The following is a 23,448-nucleotide window of genomic DNA, read 5'->3' on the forward strand; positions in this document are numbered from 1 at the left end:
ACTCGTTGATTCCGTCAAGGCGTAGAAACGCTCATCGTTCCCATCATCGTGATTTCTCTCCATAAGTCCGTTGCGGCTGTTTCTGATTTCCAGGTTCATCTGATCCAGCTCCTTCATACAAAAAGTACAAAAATAAGAAGGGGAAAAAACCTAGCACATTCGATTATCGCGAACCCAGTCCCGACCCAAAGTAAAGCAGGTCATCGAACTTTGTTACTCAGACGCCGTCCTTCCTTCCCCTGTCATCGAGAACATGGCGCGTGTTTCATTTGGTTTGGGTTGTTTGTGGGCCTTGAAGAGCCCGTAAAGTCCCCCTTTTGAGGCGATCCTATCATTTTCACAAAAAGCAATGCCCGCCATGTATGCTTTTATGAAAACAAAACAGAGCCCTAGTGTTATAAAGGGAGATGAAGAAAACAGAAAAAAGGTATAGCGCGTTTAGCATGTGCGTAGGAAGCAAATGCTAGCACGCTGAGAAAGCCTGCAGTATATGGCTGTGCAGACAATTTATGCAGAAGCTCATTCCATGATACCCTGAAGACAGACTTCGGAATGGTGGGGGTCGCTATGTACTGGGAGGGGAGACCAACGCATCAGCAGGTAAAGCGGTAAACACAAGATGCTCTGCTAGTATTATGTAATAGACTGAGACTGGTGTCATGCCTGTGTCTCAGCCGGCTTCCTCCAGCTTCCTTTGCTTTCCTAAGCAGCCAAAGAAGCAGGATTACTTGGGGTGCGGCTCCAGTCAGAACCTCGACCGCGGTAGCTACCACGGCCTCCTCGGCCTGAGGTTGTCGGGGGATATTCTCCTCGTGAGCTCGACACATCTCGCTTGCCTCCTCGACGTTCATAGCCAGAGCCCCGATTTCTGGGACCACCTCGTCCTTGCGAGCCTCGACCACCTCGAGTTGCTGAGAAGGGAATAGTGACAGTCCTCGCCTCCTGCATATTAGGGAACATGATTCTTATAACATTACCGCCACCAACAACGTCGGCAGAGAAATAGTATGGTTCCATGACAGTTGGCTGAACCGCAAATTTCTTTGGCAGAGGCTTGTTTGGTGCTAATGCCGGCTGCCAAGCGGCTTCGGGGGCCTTGTGTGGTAGTCGGATCTGAGGTAAGGATCCCATCTCTTGCTCTTCAAAACATTCCTCGGCCATGGGTTTGGTGACAGGTGACGAGAGGCTCTTGTCGGAATGGGCGGGAGCTGAAACATTGTTTCTAGGTAGAGAAACAGTGGCCGAGTCGTGGTGAGCAACATGGTCCAGAGCACTCTTGCTTGCAGGATCGACGCCGATTGACCTTTGGGGTGGAGATTTTGAACCCAGTAAACTGTTTATTCGGTTCTGCCACTTCTCTTGAGAAGATTCCCCGGCTGTTAATGGTGCACGATTAGGGCTCACAGGGCCCCGAGCGACATCCTTGAAGGATGGTGGGTGCGCCCAGCCGAACTGTACACGATTCGAGGGAGGTTGTGAGGCCGCCATAGATGGGGGTAGCTTCACGACAGGGTGAGGCTTTGGAAGCGACACATGAGGTTTCATAACATCACCCTCGTAAGCTGGGTGGCCTTCCATCGTAGGTGGCGGGGGAGTTGGTGATTTGGATCGTGATGGCTCATTCTCGTTGATTCTATCATGCGAGTCTCTCGTAGGGAAGAATCGAGACGTTCGATTCTGCGAAGCTCCGGCCTGGCCTGGAACTCCACCTCCCACCACTCCAATGTTATTAGGATCCTCCTTTGCATCATCACCAGGGTTCCTCCAGGGGCCAGCTGGCTGTGCTTCTTGAGGACCGATAGCTCGTCTTGTACCATCACCGGGAGCATGAACCTGGCGCCATGTGTCCTTGATGACCGGCTGGGCATCCTCAAGACTGACACCACGCTCAGCAAGTAGGCGACCACGCTCAACCCGCTCTGCTAATCGGCTAGCGCTCAGTTGTTTATCCTTTTCACCGACGGCATTAATCCACTTGCTTGCCACATCAGATCCTGCCGGAGGGTGAGGGCCAGAAGAGCCGTATCGCGAAGGTCCAGAACCAATTGGGGCTGGAGGTTGAGGTCGGGCTTGAGAAGGTTGTCGTGGATTATTCGGAGGGGCGATAGGCGATGGTCCCTTGTTTCCTTGAGAACCTGGGCGATTATCCAGAGGTGCACGCCCGATATCAGTGTTGAATGTACCATTACCGAGGCCTCGGTCGTTATTAGGTGACCCCCAAACATTATTACGGGGCTGTGAGCCGGTACCCCAATTTGACACAGCTCTGTCCTGGCGTGAGGCTGCAGCTGCTCCCCAAAGTTCACTAGGCTTGGCTTCTTGGCTGTGAGATACACGCCTGGCCGCTGGCGCTGTGCCCTGAGTGTGTACAACTTTAGAATCAGAATCTTGAGGTTGCTGTCGAGCTGGCGGAGCTGTTGCAGAGTGGTCGCCATCCTGCTGCAATTGTGTAGGAACTTGGTTTGCCGCACTACTATGATCACGTTGTTGAATATGTGTTGGGTGTGAAGCATCGTCAGGCTTCTCTGCGGGCTCCTTCTTCTCCGTCTTCTTCTCTGGCGCTGGCCCCATAGCATCCAACTTCTTTTGAATACGCTCCCGGCGTTCAGCTTCCTCACGGGCTTCTTCTTCCTGGCGTCGTTTCCTAGCTAACTCGACACGTTCTCGCATGAGCTTCTTCTGATATTCGACCTCATCGCTAGCAGGTTGAAGGGGAGGGGGTGGACCAGCAACTTGCTCCGGAAGAGGTGCAGGGTGGTGTGGTTGCGCAAAGGCAGGATTTGGAGAACCTCGAGGAGGCATCCAGTTAGAATGGGGTTGCCCCCTTGGTGGGCCATGCCCTGAGGCTGAAAGGTTGGGGGAGACAAGGCCATCAACGGAGCCAACGAAAGACGGTCTACGACCTTCCTGTAATTCAGGAGGGGGTAGTGGCCCTTCACCTCCCTTATTCATACGCTGCATAAACGAGCCACTTCCGCCACTAACGTTGGATGATCCTCGTCGTCTAGCAAAAGGAGGTTCCTGAGAAATCCTGTTAGTCTGGAAAGCACCAGAGGGTTCAGCAGGATAGTCTGGTTGGGGTGGTCGCTGCAATAGGGCTGGATGATGCCTTGGATGTTGTTCCATTCTCATCGAGCCACGTCGATTGTCGTGTACAGGTTCGTAGCGCCCAGAATGGGAGTTAAACAATTCCCGGCCTCCGTGAGATGAACTATCTCTCCATCGATTGAAATCATCTGCCGCAAATTCTTTTGGAGGCGGCGGAGTCATGCCCTTGTTATGTGGCGGTCTAGCAAGATTGGCCTGTTCTGGAATAGGTGAAGCCTTCTCAACCGGAGGTAGAGGCGCCCACGGGGACTTGACAGGTGCTGGGGGAGCTGGAGGTTTGGCAACAAGAGTTGGTTTTTCCTGGGAGCCACTCTTCAAAATCAAACCCTTGCCCTGGGCAAGATTACTCGACTTCGTCAGGGGAGAGCTCACAGCAACAGGTGGAGCTGGAGACCACGGTTTATCGAGGGTCTTCCCCTTAGACGCAACAGAGCCACTGTCTGATGGCGGCGGTGGGTGCTCGTCTGGGTGAGGAAGTGTCGTCTTCGTGCCATCACCCCAAGTAATAGCTTCAGGAGCCCAGTCTTCATCGTCGTCGTCGATGTCTGCCCATTTGTTTTGTCCCTGTGCATCATCTTCGTTCAAACGACTGGCCATATGAATTCCATACTTCTTAAGCTCCTCATCGGTAAACTTTTTGGGTTCAGGCGGCGGCACAGCTACAGTTTCGTTAGTTCATTTAGTTCGGCTGATCCAGAATACAGCACGTACGTCGGTTTTTGTTCCAAACTGCATTTGCATCAGGTGCACTACCGGGCTTTCCCCCATTCACACCACCAGAAAATCGAGGCGATGAATCGCGAGTACTGCTACCGGTCTTTGCTATAAGGCGAGGTCTCGAAGAGGATAAGGTTGCCGATGTCGTCGGGGGCGTACTGGAACCGGCAGGCTGTTTCTCGGCGGCCTTGGTCGCAGCGCTGTTGGCAGTCGCCTTTGCTGCGAGGAATGTTTTATTGACCGAGACAGCCTTGAAAGCAGGCTTCTTGACTGTGGAGCCTGCGCGGCCATGCACTTTCTCTCCATCCTTCGTCTTTGAAGCATCTGCGCGCGATGCCTCCGTATCTGAACCTCCGCTGGCACTAGCATCAGCGGAGGTGAGTTGATCTTCGACGCTTGTAATGTGCTTGTTTTCGTAGTCATCGTTGCCGGCACTGCCATTCAAATTCGAGCGGACGGGGTCGACATTTTCGGCGTCGGGCGACTAAGTTCATGAGAAAGTCTGTTAGTAAGGCAAGCTACAGCAGCTCGGCTAACTGAAGCTACAGGCTCAAACAGGTAACGAAAAGGGCCGCGATGTGCCAATTTCGCCAAAACCAAACCGGCTGGAAGTTCACTTTCGCAACAGCAGGGAAGATGAAACGTACAGGCTGGGACTGAGAGGCAGTGGCATCGGCAGCTTTATCAACGGCAGCCTCTGTTGCCATCATACGTGGTAAGAATGCGCCGGTCGTGGGGTAAGCAAAAGAAGCCCTCTGGATGAGTTTCTCCGCCTAGTCTCGTCGGTTTCTGGTCGGACTAGAGTTTAGAGGTAGACGAAACGTCGTATCTCGAAGTCGGGATCAGTTGCGACACCGCGGGGCGGGGAGGGCAAGAGTATCGGTAGGTAGTGGGGATCGGAGGATGTTATGGGTATAGAAAGGCGATCTGCGTTCGTCCGGTTGCAAGGTATTTGATATGATGCTCGATCCAAGAGTCGGGGGTGGGATATGAGGAGGAGAAATCACCAAACTGCAAGGCGTGTCAGTTGCGAGGTGTAAGGTGAGGTATCAATGTACCCGGAGTAACTGCGGCTGATGCACTGGTGTTTGTGATGTGGAAGGCCAGACAGACAGACGCCAGTTTTCAGAGGCCCGAAAGTGATGCTGGAGGCTGGGTTAGGCTTAGCGGCCAATCGATAAGGGGCTGGGATTGGCCATCCTTCCCTGGCCCCTGACTGCCAGTGGCAGGGCTGCCGGGACCAATTCCAGCTGCCAGCTACCAGCTACAAGGCCGGTACGCCCTGGAGCTTAGGGGTATCATCAAATGGCTTGTCATCATGGAGCCGAATGACTCTACCGGCCACTCAGCTGATTAGAAAGGATCTGATCTGATCTAAACTTAGACCTGATAGTAATGTTCATGAGAGTCATTCAATATTGCTAGGTATCATCGGACACTTGCTTAAGCATTTCCTGTTGCATGAATAGGTCAACAAAGCGAGCAAGCTCATCCTGAAGAATAGGCTTTATGGTACTAGGTACGTACACTGTCTAATTGACTTGGTGACACCTCACATCCCGCAAACAATGCAGTTCAACGTCATGTTGTATTTTTCTAATTATCCAGGTAACCTCATTCACTTAGGGACGTTCGAATTGCTAAATCTTGCAAGTCAAGAGTTCCTCTTGGGTTTCCTTAGGTTTGATCAAGTCTGCACAAGCTTTGTTACTGTAGTGTACACACTAATCACTTTCAGTGTGATAGTGCAAACTCAGCCGGACATCGGAGTAAGCACAAATCTAGCATTAACAAGATGTAGACATATGCTCAGTTAATCAGTCTCTCTGTTGCAGAATGCGGAAGAGCTTGAGAATGCAGTACTACCCAAAACGCTTACAATTCTGACAGAGGTACACAGGGAGAAGCTTCCGCTCCGAAAGCACAGCACCATGTAGAACCAGAGAACAGCGCATAACCAAAAACGTGATGGCAATGTCACATCACTTGCTTGTTAGAGATACATAGGGAAGCCAAGGCGCGTGCTCGACCGCGAAGTTTCCGGAGTTTATATGTACACGACCCCCGCTCCCTCTCACACAATCATCCATCTAAGGTATCTAAATGCCATTTTAAGCTGCTTAGTGGGCGTTGTTCTTGTGGTGGCCTAGATGATTCCAGCATTAACAAACAGCTCCCCTTCATCTTTGTGATAGGGATACTTACGAAGGTGGAAGTAGTAGTTCTGGGCGTAACCGATGCTGACGAGGAAGACAATCAGGTGAATGATAGCTATAACACAATCACTGTCAGAATCCAACAATCATATCCAATCTTCAGAGAGGGTGTCCGTACGCTTGCCAGTGGGGTTCTTGCCGAAGTGCTTGGCCTGGTATCGGCCGAGGAGACCCTTAGCCTTGACCTCGGGGGCGGCACCTCGGGGGAGCTTCTCGTAGAAGCTGACGACACGCTGCATGCGGATAGCATCAGGAGCAGCGCCAATGGCCTGTAGTGGATCGAATTCTGTCAGCCTTCCGAATCTACATCATGACGAAATTTCCCTCCATTGATCGATCGCCCATAAAAGTCCTCATCCCTTCAAAATTCGTCGAGATCGAAAACGAAGCTCCGTGGGATAATAGTTTCATCGTATTCTGCGTACCTTCGGAGAAGCGACCTGTTTTTTGAAAATCCGGTGTTAGCAACGGAATCAATCGGAGCACCGGGGGTTTGCGCCCATAACCGAAGGGGCTCTCTCTCACCTTGGGGGGGATGAGCGTCGAGAGCGCTCGGCGGGTGACGAAGCTCATGATGTCGGTGTTTCGGGGGGTTCGAGTCTCGAGAATTGGTCCGTCGAGGGTCTGCGTGACGCTCAATTGCAAGGGCTGGAGTTTGAGGTTCTGTCGAGATGAATGGTCCCGCCCACGGTCAGGTTCTTGCCGAAAAGCACTCGTTCCGCGACTTCGGCAAAACCACTGATCCGCTCCACCCAATCAGGATCGCGCCGTTCAAGCTTGCTTCAACCTCAGAATATCGCCGCAGCCCACCATCACTCACTTAAGAAACGATACGCCCATATCACCAATTGAAAGCTACCGCCTTGCACCATGGCCGCCCTCCGATCTCAGAGTGCGGCTCGTATGCTGCGAAGCGCTGCTGCGCCTCGAGTCGCCCTCTCCGCCGCCCCCCGACGATTCCAGAGCAACGTCACCCAAGCCAGCGGCACCATCACTGGTCCTGTTACCAGCGAGCCCGACTACAATATCGAGGCTGACAAGGCTACCTCGTACGATTCCTCGAAACGCGATTGAAAATTGGAAGATGGAATACAAGTGCTGACTGAATGCCAGCACCTACACGCCCGTCCCTCGATCCGTCCAGAATGGCAGCGAAGAGATCCTTCCCGCTGCTGTGATCTCAGGCGCTCCCATGGAGCTCCAGGCCCGAACGGTTCGGTTCGTCTGCCCACATACATGATTCGATTGTCGTCGAAAGTTCCAGGAATTAACAATAACTACAGCATCTACCAGGAGGCTAAGCCTGCGACTCAGTCCGGCGATTGGCGAGGTCGACGCTGGCGAATGGATTGGGATATTCTTCCCAAAGGACATCGATGGGAGAACCCTTTGATCGGTTGGCAATCTTCGGGTGATTTTATGCAAGGCACCCACATCAATTTCTCGAGCAAGGAGGATGCCATTCACTTTGCTGAGAAGCAGGGCTACGAGTACTTTGTTCAGGAGCCCAACTCTCGCAAGTTTGCACCCAAGGCTTATGCCAACAACTTCCTGTATTCTGCCAGGAAGCTTAAGCACATCAGGACGAAATAGATGGCTCGGACAGCCCGGCTCCATGTAAATATGTTATAAAGGCTCATTTCAGTGTTTTTCGACTATAAGAAATTCTTCTTAGGCAATGTCACGCGTGAAATGCCGTATGTGATGAATAAATAATTGACCTTGCCTCTAGAACGCTGTCGAGGTCCACAGCCTATATATGACAGCCTCTTCAGAACGCCTTACAGACACCCTTTGTCTTAGTCTTAATCCTTACCATAAGAATGTGAATATTATCCCAAACGCCGAGCGCTAGTTGGACGAAGAACAGCGCCACACAATCAAAAATACTACTCTTTGAACATGCCTCCAGGTCGGGTATCAATGTCACGTTGTAATCATGGGGTCATGGCCGTTTCCGATGTGAGGTCTAGGGCTGTCGGGTTCTTCTCCGTTCAAGCCAATATCCAGTCGGTCAGGTAGGTTTTTACGCTTGTCTCGGGCAGTATTTTCAGCCCAGACACGCATTCTGACGAGCTGACGTATAGCTGCTTCACGTCTTCGGGATTGCCTTTCAAGGATCGCCCGGTTTACGCTGTCTGCAACTTCTCGTCGCAACTCTGGCTCTAGCAAAGCTGCTAATTGGGGCTCGCGCGCGTCTGATGGAATTAAGAGCAGTGCCATGGTCCTCTCCAAGTCTTCTAGAAACTTAGGGTTCGTGGGTGCTTTGGGGCCCAGTTCCTCAGTAGCGAACGTGAGGGCAGGTTGAATATCACCACTCGCATTACAAGCGCGTATGAGTTCAATGAGTTGAAGTCGTAGCAAGGTGAAGTGAAGTGCCTTATCTCCATCTAGAATCTTTACGTCGAGTTAGCGACAATACATTCAAACATGTATGAAATTAGAAGTGAAAAAGAAAGGTAATCATAAAAAGTGGTTGTTCCTCATCAAAGGCCCGAAGGCTCTATGAGTGGTGCATGTAAAACTCGTGTTCTAATCATATAAAAAAAGGATATGGGGGGCTGGAATTGCATACCTGTGGATCAAACTCATTGAGTGTCGTTATTGCCGTCTTGATATCTCCACTATGGATGCAGTTCTGGATTTCCTGCCTCGCGATAATGTACTGTGTGTCCTGGTGAGGTTCGAGATTGGCTTCCTTAGAAAAGTTTGCTGCCGCATTCGGATACCCTTCCATAGTAAGATAGTCCAGTATCAGAGCGTTGATATCACTTTAGAGTCGTTAGCAACTGGCGACATGAAATTGTGTGCAACAACGAGATGCATTGAATGGTGTGTTCAGAAAAAGAAGATTGATATCGTGTTTCCGCATTATATGCTAGGAGAGATTCCCATTGATAGTGCGTTCATCACTTCACCGGGGTAGGTGACATGGCAGGAGGGGAGAGTATCGTACCTTTTGGGAGACTTGACATCTTGAACACGCCGGTCAAAGGCATGCTTGACGGGAGTAGCTGTAGAAGCAGATGACGTCTGATTCTCGAGTCAGCACCCAGCTATACAAAGCTTGGGCTGAAGCTCGGCTTGTCGACAACAAAGCTCACCATTTTGTCTAATTATCCCAGCACAAATATCGCTGCGAGTCGAAGCTTGAACGGAGAAGGGTTAATCGACGGCACGGTATAGAAGCAATAGCCGGAAGTAGGCGATTCAGCGCATGGAGAATCAAGCCACAATCCAGGCTCGTGATCTGTATGCTACTCGTAGAAAAACTTTTTTGTGTTTATTCTAAACGATGTAAGGAAGAAGAAGAAGAAGAAGAAAAGAGAAGAGGTTGACGGAAGATGGAGGAGAAGAAAAGATGATTGGGGGCTGGAGGAAAAGTAGCGCCGTGTTCGTGGGTCCAGAGCCCGTAGCCTCATAACAGGGCTTGAGAACCAATCATGTCAGCGAAAAGCTCCACTGAGCTCTGCCCTGTCTGCCTCAGGTCTCTATCAAGGACAGCCCCGCCAAAATTACGGTAAGGTCCCTGAAAATGAGCTCCGTTGTATGCCGTGGCTAAGCCATTGCTCTCGATGAATCGATTTGGGCTGTGCAATACTATATCCATGATATGACCTTAATGATAATTTGAGGTGTCAAACCAATATTTCAGGTATAATACTATGAGTGTAATACAGCTAATGAGCTCTGATCCGAGCATCAACGATGGTCATGGTACCCTAACTCATGAGATCGATGTCATGAGCCAAGCCACAGATTACCTCTAACAGAGGTCACCATGATCGAGCTAGAGGCGTGATACCTACAGTAGAACAGGGCTAGACTTAATTACAGTAGCTTATCTCTTTGGATCGTGCGGAGAATGCAATGCGCCTTCGGCCATCGCCGTCTTTCGATAGATACAGATACGGTATGAGGAGAACCCTGACGAGGTCAGGTCGATCGTCAAAACATGAGCAGGGCCAGGGCTGAGCTGATTTATCTTCTTACCCTTTTGCTTCTAACTCAACCACCAAAGTATATCTATATATGTACCATCACTCTCACCCTTCCTCTGACCTATAGCTACAACTGCTAGCAATAGCTCATCTCCTCACTGAAGCTCTCACTGCTGTCCCGCTTCTTCTTGGCCCTTTGTGGATCACACACGCGACAGGGCCGTGCTCACTGCTCCACCAACAACGGGCAAGCCAAACCCTCGAGTCGAAACTTTGAAGGCACCATACTCGTACAGCTCGTGGACATTGCAGGGCTAGTTTTCGGAGAGGAAAGTTTGAGTTCTCCAGCTGCCAAATATTCTCGCCTTTCGTTCATCCAATCCTCGTACTTTTCGCTCCAGATCTTAGGTGACGGTGACCTCATCGAGAACTAGCCCACCGCAATGTCCGCCTCTGCAATCCCTGAAGTCAACGGCGGGCTCGAGAGTCATGTCACGGTTCAGAAGCGAGCTTACTATTCACCTCCTTGGGCGGATGTCAGCATTATCGGCGTCGCGGGCAGCTCAGGTTCAGGCAAATCGACCCTATCCCAGGCTATCGTCAAGAAGTTGAACCTACCCTGGGTCGTTATTTTGTCAATGGCATGAATTTCTGAAACTATACTTTGAACATAAGCTCATATATAACAGGACTCTTTCTATAAGACCTTGACACCTGAGCAGTCTAAACTGGCCTTCGCCAACGAATATGACTTCGACTCGCCTGATGTATGCTCTATGACACCGTATGCACTGCCAGAATAACAACTAATGCTATTCTCATAGGCCATCGATTTCGATGTTCTGGTCGATAAGCTACGGGATCTTAAGGCTGGGTATGTGTAGTCGGCAATGGCTTTAGCATTGACACACAACTGACGTCTCACCATACTCACAGAAAACGGGCTGAAATTCCCGTTTATTCATTCGCCAAGCATTCTCGGCTGGACCGTACAACATCCATCTACTCGCCTCACGTGCTTGTCCTAGAGGGTATTTTTGCGCTTTACGATCCCCGAGTGCTTGAGCTGCTTGATATGGGTGTATGTTGAAACCGATGCACTAGTGAAGCGGATGAATGAACCTAACACTAGATTTAGATCTATTGTGAAGCAGATGCAGATACTTGTCTGTCACGAAGACGTAAGTCTTGACGTTATGAACACCTATGGAAGGATTTCTGACCAATTTGGTATAGTTGTCCGTGATGTGCGAGAGCGTGGGCGAGATATTGAGGGTATCATCAAGCAGTGGTTTGGATTCGTTAAGCCAAACTTTGAGAAGGTGAGTCTGCTGTATCAAAAACATAGAACCTCTACAAAGGCTAACTGACACCCTCAAGTTTGTTGAACCTCAACGAAAGGTTGCCGATTTGATCGTGCCGAGAGGAATAGAGAACAGAGTTGCACTTGGTGAGTAATCCCAAATCTTGAAATACCGGCGTAAACGCTCATGTTCGTAGAAATGATGGTTCAGTTTGTCGAGAAGAAGCTGTTCGAGAAATCACGACATCATCGAGAGGCACTGTCCCGTCTGGAGGCAGCAAGTAAGGATTCGCCGCTTTCTGAACGGGTTGTGGTCTTGGATGATACACGACAGCTCAAATTCATGAACACCATTCTTCAAGACATCGACACAGATCCTGAGGATTTCATCTTCTACTTTGACAGGCTTGCTAGTCTGATCATTGAACAGTAAGAGACTGAGAGGCCGTGAGTATGAAAGATTGTGTGTTCGCTAACACTTCATAGGGCCCTCAACAATGCCCATTTCGAGGCCAAGAATATTGTAACACCTCAAGGATATGAATACAAGGGTCTTATATCAACGGGTGAGGTCTGCGCCGTTATTGTACTCCGAGGAGGATCGGCGTTTGAGCCGGCGCTTCGAAAGACTATTCCCGACTGCCGAACGGGTCGTCTTCTTATCCAATCCGACTATTCCACGGGAGAGCCGGAACTTCATTACTTACGACTACCTGATGATATTGCAGATCAAGAAAGCGTCTTGCTTCTGGACACCCAGATGGCCACTGGAGGTGCAGCGTTGATGGCGGTGCAAGTCCTGGTCGATCACGGCGTAAAACAGGATCGTATTGTTCTAGCAACCTACTCGGCCGGCAAGGTTGGACTTCACAGATTGACGTCCGTTTTCCCAGAGATTACAGTCGTGGTTTGCAACATGCTCGACTACCAACAAGAACGATGGGTCGAGAAGAGGTATTTCCGCTGCTGATGGACTACTCCCATATATAGTATACTTCTGTCATGATATATAATGGCAGAAGCTTGGAAACAACACCGTGATAGTGGTAGTCAAATCAAGATTGATGATAAGGATTATCGGAATGTCCGATAATTATATCCGTAAAGGAAGCAAATACACGAACAACGCTGCATTTAGTCGCTGCGTCAGCTCTTCGCAATCTTGAGATCCACCACAATTGGCATCTCATCAGCATCTGTAACGTAACTGATCCACGACTAGGATCCACGAAACGGGACGTCCGAAACCAACAGGATACTTGGAAAAAAGAGGAGCCACTCGGTGATATTTGACGCAAGCCGGCCAAAGTCATGACATGGCGGCCGACATATCCGAGAAATCGATACGGCTTCAACTGAATACCTGTGTTTGTCTATATGTGGCCTATGATTCAATGACGATGGCAAATGAGATATTGATGTTTGAAGTGCGACATGCTGTACGGTAGTGGAGTCGCCGATCTTCGGTTGTCATGGATCGCCAAGAAATTGCCCAGGTGGTGGTGATGAAGGAGAGCTCTAGTAATGACGTAGCTGTACCGTGCTGTAAGTACCACCCTCTCACCCTCAATGGACTGGAAGTCTCAGCTGCAACCACCTTTCAGCCCAGTTCATCCCTGGTTCAAGAGCTCCGTAAACGGGAAAATCCTTTTTTTAGATGCATGCATTACACAATACAATTGAAACTTGAAGACTCTTTTTTCTCTTCTTCACTTTTGTTCTCTTCTTGCATCATCCATTGAGTGCTCTCTCACTAACATTTTGTGTTTCTACTCGTGCCATGATCTAGAAAGCACCAAACGTTTCTTCAACCTTGTTGGCTTATCATTGACGTCGAACATCCCACCAATTCCGCAAAATAATGCCCGTCTCTTCCATGATGGCCGCGCGACTGGCTCGCGCCGGCCAAAACAGGGCCATCGCCAGCTCTCGATGCTTCAAACCGTCTCTCGCTCCTCGCCCGCTATACGCGGCGCAATCGCGAAGCTTCGTCAAGCTCACAGGCACATCGCCATCAATCACAAAGGGCTCTCCAGCAGCTAGCCGAACCACCCGCCAATTACCCTCCCAGTTCTTCGTGCGCGCTTTATCAGGAAAACCACTCCCCCAAGGAAAGTCGAGAGTCGTTAACTTTTGCTACCGCTTAGCAGCTTGGGTTGGCATTTCGATATCAGTTATCGGCGTTGGTATCGTTGGCTTCTTCATCTATGATGCCAGCACATATTTCGAGCACCCCACTCAGAGCGATATCGACATCTCAAAGATTGCCCTTCAGCCTCGCAATGGTGGCGAAAAGAACCTGCCAATCGCTGAGGTATTCATTGACGATGACGACTCAGAGGAGAAACGTCGCCTGAAAGACAAGCCACGACTAGTTATTCTTGGTGGCGGATGGGGAGGTGTCGCGCTCCTCAAAGAGCTGAACCCAGACGATTACCATGTTACTGTTATTTCGCCAACCAACTACTTCCTCTTCACCCCTATGCTTCCCTCAGCTACAGTCGGTACCCTCGAGCTGCGATCTCTTGTTGAGCCTATCCGACGAATTCTTAGTCGAGTAAACGGTCACTTCATTCGCGCCAAGGCTGAGGATATCGACTTCTCGCACAAGATGGTGGAAGTATCACAGGTTGATGCAAACGGTAAAGACATCAGGTTCTATGTGCCGTATGATAAGCTTGTCGTTGCTGTCGGTTCAACAACCAACCCTCACGGTGTCAAGGGTCTGGAGAATGCCTACTTCCTGAAGGATATCAATGACGCGCGTATGATTCGAAACCAGGTCATTCAAAACTTCGAATTGGCCAACTTGCCTACATGTCCGGATGAGGAACGAAAGCGTCTACTTTCATTCTGTGTCAGTGGTGGTGGCCCTACAGGTGTCGAGTTCGCTGCTGAGCTTTTCGACCTTCTCAACGAGGATTTGACGAGACACTTCCCCCGACTTCTACGTAACGAGATCTCAGTCCATCTTATCCAGAGCCGTGGACACATTCTGAACACATACGACGAGACTGTTTCACGATATGCTGAGGAACGCTTTGCTCGCGACCAAGTTGATGTCCTCACCAACTCTCGTGTCAAGGAGGTTCTCCCTGACAAGATCATTTTCACACAGAAGCAAGAGGATGGCACAATGATCACTAAGGAGCTGCCTATTGGCTTCTGCCTTTGGTCGACTGGTGTTTCGCAAACCCAATTCTGTCAAACACTGGCTGCTAAGCTTGGCAAGTCTCAGACCAACCGACATGCCTTGGAGACTGACACTCACCTTCGTCTCAATGGCTCACCCCTAGGCGATGTATACGCCATCGGTGATTGTTCCACTGTCCAGAACAACGTTGCCGACCATGTCGTCACTTTCCTCCGCTCTTTGGCCTGGAAGCGTGGCAAAGACCCTGAGACACTTCAGCTCAGTTTCGCTGACTGGCGAGGTGTTGCTGAGGACGTCAAGAGACGATTTCCTCAGTCCATCAACCATCTCAAGCGCGTGGACAAGCTATTCAAGGAATTTGATAAGGACAAATCTGGCACACTCGACTTCGATGAATTAACACAACTGCTGAAGCAAGTCGACGACAAGCTCACATCCTTGCCTGCTACTGCTCAGCGCGCTCATCAGCAAGGACAATATCTTGCTCGCAAATTCAACAAACTGGCCCGCATGCATGAGGGCCTGAACGCCAACGACATTCGCGAGGGTGATGTTGATGCCGCTGTTTACAAGGCCTTTGAGTACAAGCACCTAGGCAGTCTCGCTTATGTTGGTAACTCTGCCATCTTTGATCTTGGTGAGGGTCGAAGCCTGGCTGGTGGTCTCTGGGCTGTCTATGCTTGGCGCTCCGTCTACTTTGCTCAGAGCGTGAGTTTGCGAACACGACTATTGATGGCTATGGACTGGACCAAGCGAGGTCTTTTTGGACGAGGTTTGTATCCCTTATCATTTTCACAGACGTCTCTAACAATAAACAGATTTAATGAGTTTTTAAACCGACTTCTATGACATACTTTAATATTTATCATTTTCTTTAGACCTTGAGGCGTTGGAGCTTAGCATAGAGGCATAGCAGGACTTGCGAAAAGCACGTTTGTAGACGCGGTGTTGCAGAGGAATCGCAAGCCTGATTTGCTTGATGGAGTTATGCTCTATGAGTTACGCTTCTTGAGGCCTTTTCGCAGCAAAAGTCGAAATATTATTTTCTCCCTAAAACACCTAGACGCCCATCTATCTTCTATTATATCATGAAGTCCTTGTATGTCCACTTCTCTGTAAACTTGCGCTTGGCCTGCTTGTGGAAAGCAATATGTCTTCTACTCTCTACCTTGCCGCGCACCAACATGCTTCGGTATCTGTCCCGCAGCATGTTACCCTCAGGCTTGAGACGTCGCAGCGAACTCTCCAGCTCATCTGGAAGAACAAGCTCAAGATCCCGTTCAGGAAGCTTGTACTTGCCGAGCTGCTTGCGCCGCAACTTCTCGGCACGAAGCTCATCAATAGGGTCGGTTTCGTCGTCTTTTTGCAAGACAAGTGCCTTGTTGCGATCTCTCTCCTCAATTTCCTCGGCGATCTCTTGGATGCGCTGAGCTTGGCGACGGTGGGCCTTGATGGCGGCCTTGTGTTTCGCGAGACGCTCCTCTTCCTTGCGGCGCTTGATGCGATTGCGCTGAGCTTGGGTCTTTCTCTGTGGGCGCTTGGCAGATGGCTTGTCATCTTCAGCACCACTCTGGAATCCTTCCCATTCGGAATCCTCCTCCCATTCTGAAAGGTTGGCACGAGCCTCTGCGGCCTCTGCCTCGGCTGCTGATCGGGCAGCAGCCTCCTGCTTAATGCGCTCCTGTTCCTCTTTCTCCAGACGTTTGCGCTCAGCTTCAAGAGCCTTCTCGCTCTCCTCTTCCAGACGTTGTGTGTACTCGTTGAAATCAGGGTTGTAACTGTATCCTCCCGTGGGCTTGAGGACAGCAGGCACTTGCTTGCCACTCTCCAACAAAGAAAGGGGCTCCTTCTTCATCGACTTTGGAGCCTTGGGCTTGACCTCCTCTTCCAAGAAGTTTTCGGGATCCTTCGCCTTTGGCTCTACAGGCATGTCCCAGATATCATAGGTGGCATCTTGTACTTGGACAGTGTTCTGGTGTTCTCCATCAGCCACTCGCTTTAGTCGGGCGAGCTCCTTGTGTGACACCCAATCAGTCCTTTGGCGCTTCACAGGAAGAATTCCGTTTGTTGTCTTGTCGCCTGGTCGCTTGCGCATGGAAACGGCGGGCACGGGAGAACGGGCATTGATAATCTCGTCAGCCTTTAGACCTTTCTTGATGTGCTTGTTGAACTTTTTTGTGAGACCGGCATCGCCCTTGGTATCGAGAAGGAACAAGTCTTCAGAGGACTTTTCCTTGATGACACCACTATTAGGGAATTAGCAAAGCGACAAAGAAGTGTTGAGAGTCTAGCTTACCCAGCGATAATCTCCTTATTCAATTCTTCAAGACCCTTCTGCACCTCGGTAACATCAACGTTTTTCCTCCACGCCTTCTTGCCTTTTCGTGAAGGCTGATTGAACTGCTTGGGGGCATCGCCTCCCGTGGCGTTCTTGGATTGTAACACTGGCATATTTGCGAGACCTCTCTGGAAAAGGATATCGCGTTGTCGATAATGAAGGACGAAAATGCTGCTTGTCGATAGAAGTGGTGGGGGACCGATTTCTTAATTTTTTAATGGAGCCGGGAGTCTCGACCCGCTACCTCCATATAAAATACGGAAGCAAAGCAATCAAGCGCTTGACTCGATGGGGACTCCGTAATGGACGGCGAAGATATGTTCTTATCGGCACGTGCAACTTCCTCGGATTCGTTCAGGGTGGCCTCCATGTCATATGCTCCTGCCAAATCCAGGATCTAGACGCTCCTTTCTCCAGATTCCAGCTGGTAATTAGCCTTTTATCCCTACAATACAAATTGCCACTCTGAGGTCGCATCATTCTGTTATTCTTTCCTTTTCTTGCGTCGCCAAGACAGAGAATCTATTCCTCGAGGAAACCAAGATCGCATCCCTTCCAGCGGCCTCATATCTAGCTTGACAGCTGTCAAATCCACCGTCCCTTACAAGACTCCGAACGAGACATCAGAACCGCAAAGATGTCGCAGGCTGGCGGATCCTACAATAACCCCTTGAAGAAGTTCAAGTGTGTACATCGAGCATTTATGATTAAATTATTCAGCTAATAGATGTTCAGGTTGGTGTTTCTAGGAGAACAGAGTGGTATGTCGATGTCCGACTGCGGAACCGTCCCGATCAAAATCACTAATATCGATCACAACAGTCGGAAAGACCTCTTTAATCACACGATTCATGTATGATTCTTTTGACAACATGTATCAGGCGACAATTGGCATTGATTTCCTCTCCAAGGTCAGGACCGTGACAGCCGACTCCTAGGCCACACTAACATCTGCCCACTTAGACCATGTACCTCGAGGACCGGACGGTGCGACTGCAGCTATGGGATACTGCTGGACAAGAACGTTTCCGAAGCTTGATTCCTTCTTACATCCGCGATTCAAGCGTAGCTGTTGTTGTCTATGATATCTCTAGTATGTGCCCCTGATGACCCCACTACCCGGCTACCCCCTCGCCTTCAATGTGGCTATGCACGAGTCGTGCTAACACCGCTCTTCTTATAGACGCTAAGTCATTCCAAAACACCAAGAAGTGGATCGACGACGTACGAGCCGAGCGAGGTAACGATGTTATTATTGTGCTGGTTGGAAACAAGACAGATTTGAACGACAAGCGGGAAGTTACCACACAGCAGGGAGAGGAAGAGGCAAAGAAGAACAACCTGATGTTTGTCGAGACGAGCGCAAAGCTGGGTCACAACGTCAAGAACCTGTTCAAGAGGATAGCACAAGCCTTGCCTGGCATGGAGGGAAGCGATGCCGCGGCGCAAGCTTCGAACCAGAGTGAGTATTTATGCCCGGCATCTCCGAAGGTAACTAACACGATGCTTAGTGATTGATGTCAAGACAAACAACTCGCAGCAATCGCAAGAGGGCTGCGCATGCTGAATACGTCAACACCGATTCGGACTGGAGTACAGGAGTATCTGGGAAAACGCAAGCCGTGCTCGAGATGCGAAAGAAGCCTGGCTACCTCGCACACAAAATAGGATATCAAGCATAGCGTGTGGATCTGAGTGCAGGAGCTTGTATAATACAACCAGGACTACGAGCCTACGATCGTTATATAAGAAACTTTAATGTTGATTCGACTGGCTTGAGCTGGTCAATCATTTCGCTTCTATCTCGTTGCGCTTTCATCAGCCATGCCGCTTCAGAATATCTTATTATATGGTTATCCAATCCATTCCCTTCATCGTGAGTGTTCTCCACATTTTGTTCATCGGGCTTGGCAATCATCCATCAACAGTTGTTGCATCTTCAGTGCCTCGTTCCCGGTTTATACTCTGAGCCGTTTAAGCCGCATTTTGTACTTGCACCTCACCATTGGCGAGACCGAAATAAGCAGCAATTGGCTTCTGTGCTTGAAGTTGCTTGCCCAGTTTGACGGCTTCACTGCCATTAAAGCCGTGGAACAGTCCAATTTCAACGATGCCAGGGGTTCGAACCAATTCCTCGGCGAGCGCATTAACTTCCCAGGCACCGTCCTTTCCACGACCATCCGCTTCCGACTTGATGTCCTTGGAAAGAAGCAAGGGAGAGAACGGGGCGTCGATAAGCCACATACCGTTGTCTGTTACACATTCTCCAGCTTTGCTAGGGAGGCCTGAACGAACAACAGGGTTGGGCGAGCCCATTGCTCGAAGACGGGTCAAGACATCAGGGGCAGATAGGGGAAGAACCTCAATGGGAATTGTCTTCCAAGTGGTACATAATCTAGGAGATTGCTTTCGGTAATCTGTTAATTGTCAGTTTATTTCAAATTTGTCATAAACAAAAACCCTCGGTGCATACCAGCGACGGCAATGAACTTCTTAGCAGCAATTGCTACCAATTTCTCCTGGAACAGACAAGCACCACCACCCTTGATAAGATTGAGATCCTCATCGACCTCATCAGCGCCGTCAAAGGCAACGTCAAGAGGAACAGGAAGCCCATCCACGACAGGTCTCTCATCAAGGTTGACAAGGTTGAGACCAGCAGCACGAATGAGACCCTTCGACTGGCTTCCAGTAGGAATAAAGGTCATTCCCTTGTAGAACTCGGGGCCCTTGCTGACAATGGCGTCGACAACGTAAACAACAGTACTGCCAGAGCCGATGCCGACGAATTTGTAAGAAGCATCGAGGTGGTCATTGACTGCCTGATAGGCGGCCAATTTCTTGGCCGATTCGACTAGGTTTGCTGAAGACATGGCTCTCGAATTGGACCTGTAAGTGAGACTGAGACCTTGAGTCTGTTTACAGCTGCGTATGTGGGTTGGTGGGATGTGCAGGACCCCGCGGTGCGGATGACGAGGGGTCGTGGGGAGATATCGTGGAGAAGTGTAGGGTAATTGAGTTGAGAATAACCTAGCACCTCGAGCCGATGTTCTAATCAAGGGGAAAGTCTGAGATGTAGGAACTAGAGTTTGTATGGAGGGTAATAGTGTAATATAAAGGTGATTCTTGAGAGAGTGTGTAGGAGGAAAACACGCAGTTCCGACTAGAGCCGGCGACTTTCTGGTGGAGAGATGTAAAAGCCACTTCATGTAGGAAGACAAATGGACCCTGTTTGCCAAGGACAGGCAATAAGCAAGCTTGGAAAAATACGGCAAAATAGAAAGTCAGGGTATCTATCAGGGCACGAATGGGCAGTCAGAAGAGGATCACATGTGATTAACTTCTCTCAGTCAACTCAACTCCATGGAAGTCAGATCAGGAAGATGTCCTGTCGTGTCTTGCGAATCAAGAGCTTCGATTTAGCGGGCCAGCGAAACGGAAATCTGAGGAGGATCAAGAGACTCAATTGGTTTTTTCTAAACCTACCGCACTTCACCTAGAAGAGGCAAGCACAAGCGCAGAAAGATAATCTACAGCTTGGGCGGGTTTGGGGCGGATTTGGGGTTGCAGCAAGTGACGTGATGGCTTGCTGTCACCACCCAAAACTCAAAAGATTTAAGATGCTGCGTCAGCATTATGATTGGCTGACATGTTTTTAACTCAGCCCAGCTTTTTGACGATTACCACGTGATTTAAGATTACACCGGCAGTCTCGGGCGCAAGTTCTTGAAGCAGACCCTGGTTGCATCATTCATTTGTCCCTGCAATTTCGTTCTTCTCCTGCGCGTTCCTTATTCAGTCTTGATATCAACAAACGACGAGGAATAGTCCATTGAGTTCGAAGGTCCCGGAAGGAAACATCATACTTTCAAGAGAACGCACCGCCATGTCTCGGTTTACTCGATCCCTCCGGGTACCCCGGCCTAAGGTAAGGAGGAGCACGCGACTCGATCCTGACATCGTCTCACGAGGACGGCGATGAGGTCAACAAATGCTAACTGAACTGTTTGCAGAGCCTATTCGGCATCACAAGCCTCCAGACCGGCGTCGAACTCATCGCTCTGGCTCTCGTCTTCAACAAGATCACTGGCGTTTACGGACTCCTGGCCATTCTTACTGGATATCAGCTATCTCTCCTTCAGCTCTCAACATACGTATACTCTATCGCGGTTCTCGTAGGACTAGCAATTCTCATTCCTCATGTTCGACGACAGAGCCCCTTCGAATGTTTGGCGCTCGCGTGGCTTTACATCATCGATACCGTTATCAATGCAGCATACACCGCAGCCTTTGGCCTGGACTGGTACTTCTCTACTCAACTGAGCGAGACAACCGAATCCAAGAAGACGGATCTCCCTAACTTTGTGGCTGAGGGTATGCAAGGCCTGCGGAAGGAGGCTGCCATGCATGGCAAAGTCGTTCCTCAGGAAACGGCTGCCAGCATGTTGCTGATTGTTGGCGCGACGTTGATCCGCGTATATTTCAGTTTCATCGTTATGGCGTATGCACAGCAGGTGTTGCAAAAGTATATGCAACTGATGATTCTGGAAGGCCCTGGCGTTGATGACCAAGAGGGTCCTTTCGCTGAGGATCTTCCTGACGGTGAGGGCCGCCGGGGACGCCTTGGCCGTTTGATGGTATCATGTGGCAGGGCTTACTGGCTTGACACCCGGGAGTCTGACGAATGGGCTCCCAATCTGGGAGGACCTAACAAGCCCGTCTCAGCGGGCACGCTCTCTGGCGAGGTTTAAAACCGTTTGATATGGAATCTACCGCGAATCACTGGGCGACCTTGATGAATTGATCTCAGGATCAGAAGTCAGAGATGAACAATAAGCGAACAGGCCGTGAGGGAGATGATGTCTTCTCTTTGCAACATATGAGCGGTGTTTCAGGTTCAGCAATTCGCATGTCCATGGTCAGTGGACCAACACGATAGACGGAGTTTGTCAGGGAAGAATGTGGTACCTTGAAGATTCAACGGGAAACAAGCATGAAATCAAGTCCAATCCAGCACGGAAAGTATGCCGACGATGACTCGGCCAGCACGGAGGAAGTGCGGCATATGCGGCGAAATCGCGGCATGCTGTGGATCCTCTGAACGGCCGCTGCGGGCTATCTGAGCGGATGAGCCGACATAAGATGTTGAGAGCGGATTGCGTGATAGGACGATCCCAGTTCAATGCTGAAAGACGTGAGAGGCACATGATATTATCTCGTCATTGCACATTGGGTCATCGTGGATCGATGTACGCAAGGTTATTCTCTTGTATACTAGAGTTGTTCTGGGTTATGAACTGGGTGCATTGAGTACAAAATATTGGGATAATGATAATACTTGCTACACAGCTTAGCACCTAATACACTTTTAGTTAGACAATGAAATTGAATACTAAGACCTGTCCTTTCACAAGCTGCCATTGCCATCATTGTTTACTTTCACCTTGATATGGTTTCATTGTAGAAACCGGCCAATGATATATGAGCAGTTAATCAATCAGTAAGCCTCAGTATAAAGTAGCTAGCCTCCGTCCTCGGACACTCCCGCCTACGGAGGCAGCGAGAGGGTATCTTCCGATATGGATAGTTAATGTCTGTGCTTCTTAGATGACTCTTTTCTTTCCGATGCATGACCTCAGATATTGTGAGATCGTGAACATAGCCGACAGGATTACCAATTGCCTCCGTCTCAGATATGAATGATGAAATCGTAAAGTAAGCTCATGAACCCTCAGGGTCCAATATCATTGGAAGAAATGAGGAACATACGGACACCGGCCGGTAGTCGGAGCGATCCCTGTAATTCGCAAGTGGTTTTTCGTTTCTGGGGTGGTCATGCAATTCTTCGCAACGAAAGAATCTCTCATCATTTTGGTAATTCTTGCGCGGACCGTCGGTGGCCCAACAGCATCCCTCAGCAGGAACTCGGGGTGGGTCCAGCTCGCCATGTACCCCTGTACGTATCTCCTGCCCAATGCCGGTGTTCGCGCGGGGAGCTTCATTGGCTGATGGCATTACATAAGGCGCAACAGGCCAATTGCACAACAGCTCGAAGCAAATCCAAAGCTCCTCATTCGCTATCGGTGGTCGCGGAGTCGTGCACTGGCCTGGTTCCAGCGGAAGGCGCGACCCTGAGAAAGCACCCCCAATGTCGACAGGACGTACTGAGCCCCGCCGTCCGGGGCATAGCATCCCGCTAATCGATCACGCAATCGAGGGCGAGGATTCATACAAGCCAATCTTGTGGCCATTGAGCGGCGTCTGGATGGAATTTGCAGCTGTTTTTCTAACTAAATTAATGGCGCGGGGAAAAAAATCGGCGAATGGAAAAGAAAAAATAAGACGTGCGAATGAGCAAAAGCACAGCCGAGGGACCGGACCCAGTAGACAAGACCAGACGGAACGAGGGGCGTCTCTAAAGTTAAGGCAAAAGGGCGTGTCTCTGCTCGCTCCAGTTTACAAACTTCTTTCCTTTCCTTTGGACGTTGAGAGCCAGAGGGAAGAAACCTTTTTCTAATTCTATAGAAAAGGAAGAATACCACTCACGATCCTCGGATCTTGCTTTGTTGAGCGAGACCGTCATTGAGATTTCTTTCCTTTCTCTCCATCTCTCTCTCCTCCATCTTCCTCTTATACATCACTCTCCCTTCACCGAGTGAGGCGCAAGCAGC

At 49.9% G+C, this 23,448-nt stretch overlaps 11 protein-coding genes across 11 annotated transcripts; 6 read left to right on the plus strand and 5 right to left on the minus strand.

Moving 5' to 3' along the window:
- Positions 1-409: 409 nt before the first annotated feature.
- BKA55DRAFT_77864 (uncharacterized protein) lies at positions 410-4,681 on the minus strand. The gene is made up of 3 exons (XM_046201625.1): positions 4,473-4,681; positions 3,820-4,309; positions 410-3,767 (listed from the first exon to the last, which is right to left on the minus strand). The coding sequence occupies exons 1-3, from the start codon at positions 4,533-4,535 to the stop codon at positions 703-705; spliced, it is 3,618 nt and encodes a 1,205-aa protein (XP_046047415.1). The 5' UTR covers positions 4,536-4,681; the 3' UTR covers positions 410-702.
- Positions 4,682-5,948: 1,267 nt separating this feature from the next.
- On the minus strand, positions 5,949-6,845 carry BKA55DRAFT_573316 (mitochondrial F1-F0 ATP synthase subunit F of fungi-domain-containing protein). The gene is made up of 4 exons (XM_046193200.1): positions 6,567-6,845; positions 6,467-6,481; positions 6,160-6,310; positions 5,949-6,096 (listed from the first exon to the last, which is right to left on the minus strand). Exons 1-4 carry the CDS (start codon positions 6,612-6,614, stop codon positions 5,972-5,974), a joined length of 339 nt encoding a protein of 112 aa, XP_046047416.1. The 5' UTR covers positions 6,615-6,845; the 3' UTR covers positions 5,949-5,971.
- Positions 6,846-7,713, plus strand: BKA55DRAFT_573319 (ETC complex I subunit conserved region-domain-containing protein). Its single transcript, XM_046193201.1, has 3 exons — positions 6,846-7,090; positions 7,155-7,259; positions 7,325-7,713. The coding sequence occupies exons 1-3, from the start codon at positions 6,912-6,914 to the stop codon at positions 7,632-7,634; spliced, it is 594 nt and encodes a 197-aa protein (XP_046047417.1). The 5' UTR covers positions 6,846-6,911; the 3' UTR covers positions 7,635-7,713.
- Positions 7,714-9,368, minus strand: BKA55DRAFT_573322 (CTLH/CRA C-terminal to lish motif domain-containing protein). Its single transcript, XM_046193202.1, has 4 exons — positions 9,146-9,368; positions 8,998-9,074; positions 8,617-8,812; positions 7,714-8,438 (listed from the first exon to the last, which is right to left on the minus strand). The coding sequence occupies exons 1-4, from the start codon at positions 9,146-9,148 to the stop codon at positions 7,968-7,970; spliced, it is 747 nt and encodes a 248-aa protein (XP_046047418.1). The 5' UTR covers positions 9,149-9,368; the 3' UTR covers positions 7,714-7,967.
- Positions 9,369-10,425: 1,057 nt separating this feature from the next.
- Positions 10,426-12,378, plus strand: BKA55DRAFT_595381 (uridine kinase family-domain-containing protein; the record flags this gene model as incomplete). The annotated part of the gene is made up of 10 exons (XM_046195797.1): positions 10,426-10,608; positions 10,672-10,749; positions 10,807-10,856; positions 10,919-11,063; positions 11,121-11,163; positions 11,219-11,304; positions 11,363-11,432; positions 11,483-11,714; positions 11,772-12,239; positions 12,330-12,378. The coding sequence occupies 10 exons, from the start codon at positions 10,426-10,428 to the stop codon at positions 12,376-12,378; spliced, it is 1,404 nt and encodes a 467-aa protein (XP_046047419.1).
- Positions 12,379-13,164: 786 nt separating this feature from the next.
- On the plus strand, positions 13,165-15,274 carry BKA55DRAFT_692011 (uncharacterized protein; the record flags this gene model as incomplete). Its single annotated transcript, XM_046199706.1, has 2 exons — positions 13,165-15,211; positions 15,258-15,274. The coding sequence occupies 2 exons, from the start codon at positions 13,165-13,167 to the stop codon at positions 15,272-15,274; spliced, it is 2,064 nt and encodes a 687-aa protein (XP_046047420.1).
- On the minus strand, positions 15,189-17,026 carry BKA55DRAFT_618191 (ribosome biogenesis protein Nop53/GLTSCR2). Its single transcript, XM_046196731.1, has 2 exons — positions 16,736-17,026; positions 15,189-16,685 (listed from the first exon to the last, which is right to left on the minus strand). The coding sequence occupies exons 1-2, from the start codon at positions 16,888-16,890 to the stop codon at positions 15,521-15,523; spliced, it is 1,320 nt and encodes a 439-aa protein (XP_046047421.1). The 5' UTR covers positions 16,891-17,026; the 3' UTR covers positions 15,189-15,520.
- Positions 17,027-17,414: 388 nt separating this feature from the next.
- Positions 17,415-18,344, plus strand: BKA55DRAFT_692013 (ras family-domain-containing protein; the record flags this gene model as incomplete). The annotated part of the gene is made up of 6 exons (XM_046199707.1): positions 17,415-17,461; positions 17,513-17,538; positions 17,600-17,688; positions 17,741-17,870; positions 17,961-18,239; positions 18,289-18,344. 6 exons carry the CDS (start codon positions 17,415-17,417, stop codon positions 18,342-18,344), a joined length of 627 nt encoding a protein of 208 aa, XP_046047422.1.
- A 407-nt stretch (positions 18,345-18,751) lies between these two features.
- BKA55DRAFT_692014 (ribose 5-phosphate isomerase A-domain-containing protein) lies at positions 18,752-19,650 on the minus strand (the record flags this gene model as incomplete). The annotated part of the gene is made up of 2 exons (XM_046199708.1): positions 18,752-19,194; positions 19,251-19,650. 2 exons carry the CDS (start codon positions 19,648-19,650, stop codon positions 18,752-18,754), a joined length of 843 nt encoding a protein of 280 aa, XP_046047423.1.
- A 1,013-nt stretch (positions 19,651-20,663) lies between these two features.
- Positions 20,664-21,528, plus strand: BKA55DRAFT_541117 (Inositolphosphorylceramide synthase subunit Kei1-domain-containing protein; the record flags this gene model as incomplete). Its single annotated transcript, XM_046190347.1, has 2 exons — positions 20,664-20,705; positions 20,791-21,528. The coding sequence occupies 2 exons, from the start codon at positions 20,664-20,666 to the stop codon at positions 21,526-21,528; spliced, it is 780 nt and encodes a 259-aa protein (XP_046047424.1).
- Positions 21,529-22,208: 680 nt separating this feature from the next.
- On the plus strand, positions 22,209-23,410 carry BKA55DRAFT_77909 (uncharacterized protein). Its single transcript, XM_046201626.1, has 2 exons — positions 22,209-22,733; positions 22,801-23,410. The coding sequence occupies exons 1-2, from the start codon at positions 22,613-22,615 to the stop codon at positions 23,292-23,294; spliced, it is 615 nt and encodes a 204-aa protein (XP_046047425.1). The 5' UTR covers positions 22,209-22,612; the 3' UTR covers positions 23,295-23,410.
- Positions 23,411-23,448: the final 38 nt, after the last annotated feature.

This window comes from Fusarium redolens, assembly GCF_020744475.1.
Source record: "Fusarium redolens strain MPI-CAGE-AT-0023 chromosome Unknown BKA55scaffold_11, whole genome shotgun sequence".
Lineage (NCBI taxonomy): Eukaryota > Fungi > Ascomycota > Sordariomycetes > Hypocreales > Nectriaceae > Fusarium > Fusarium redolens.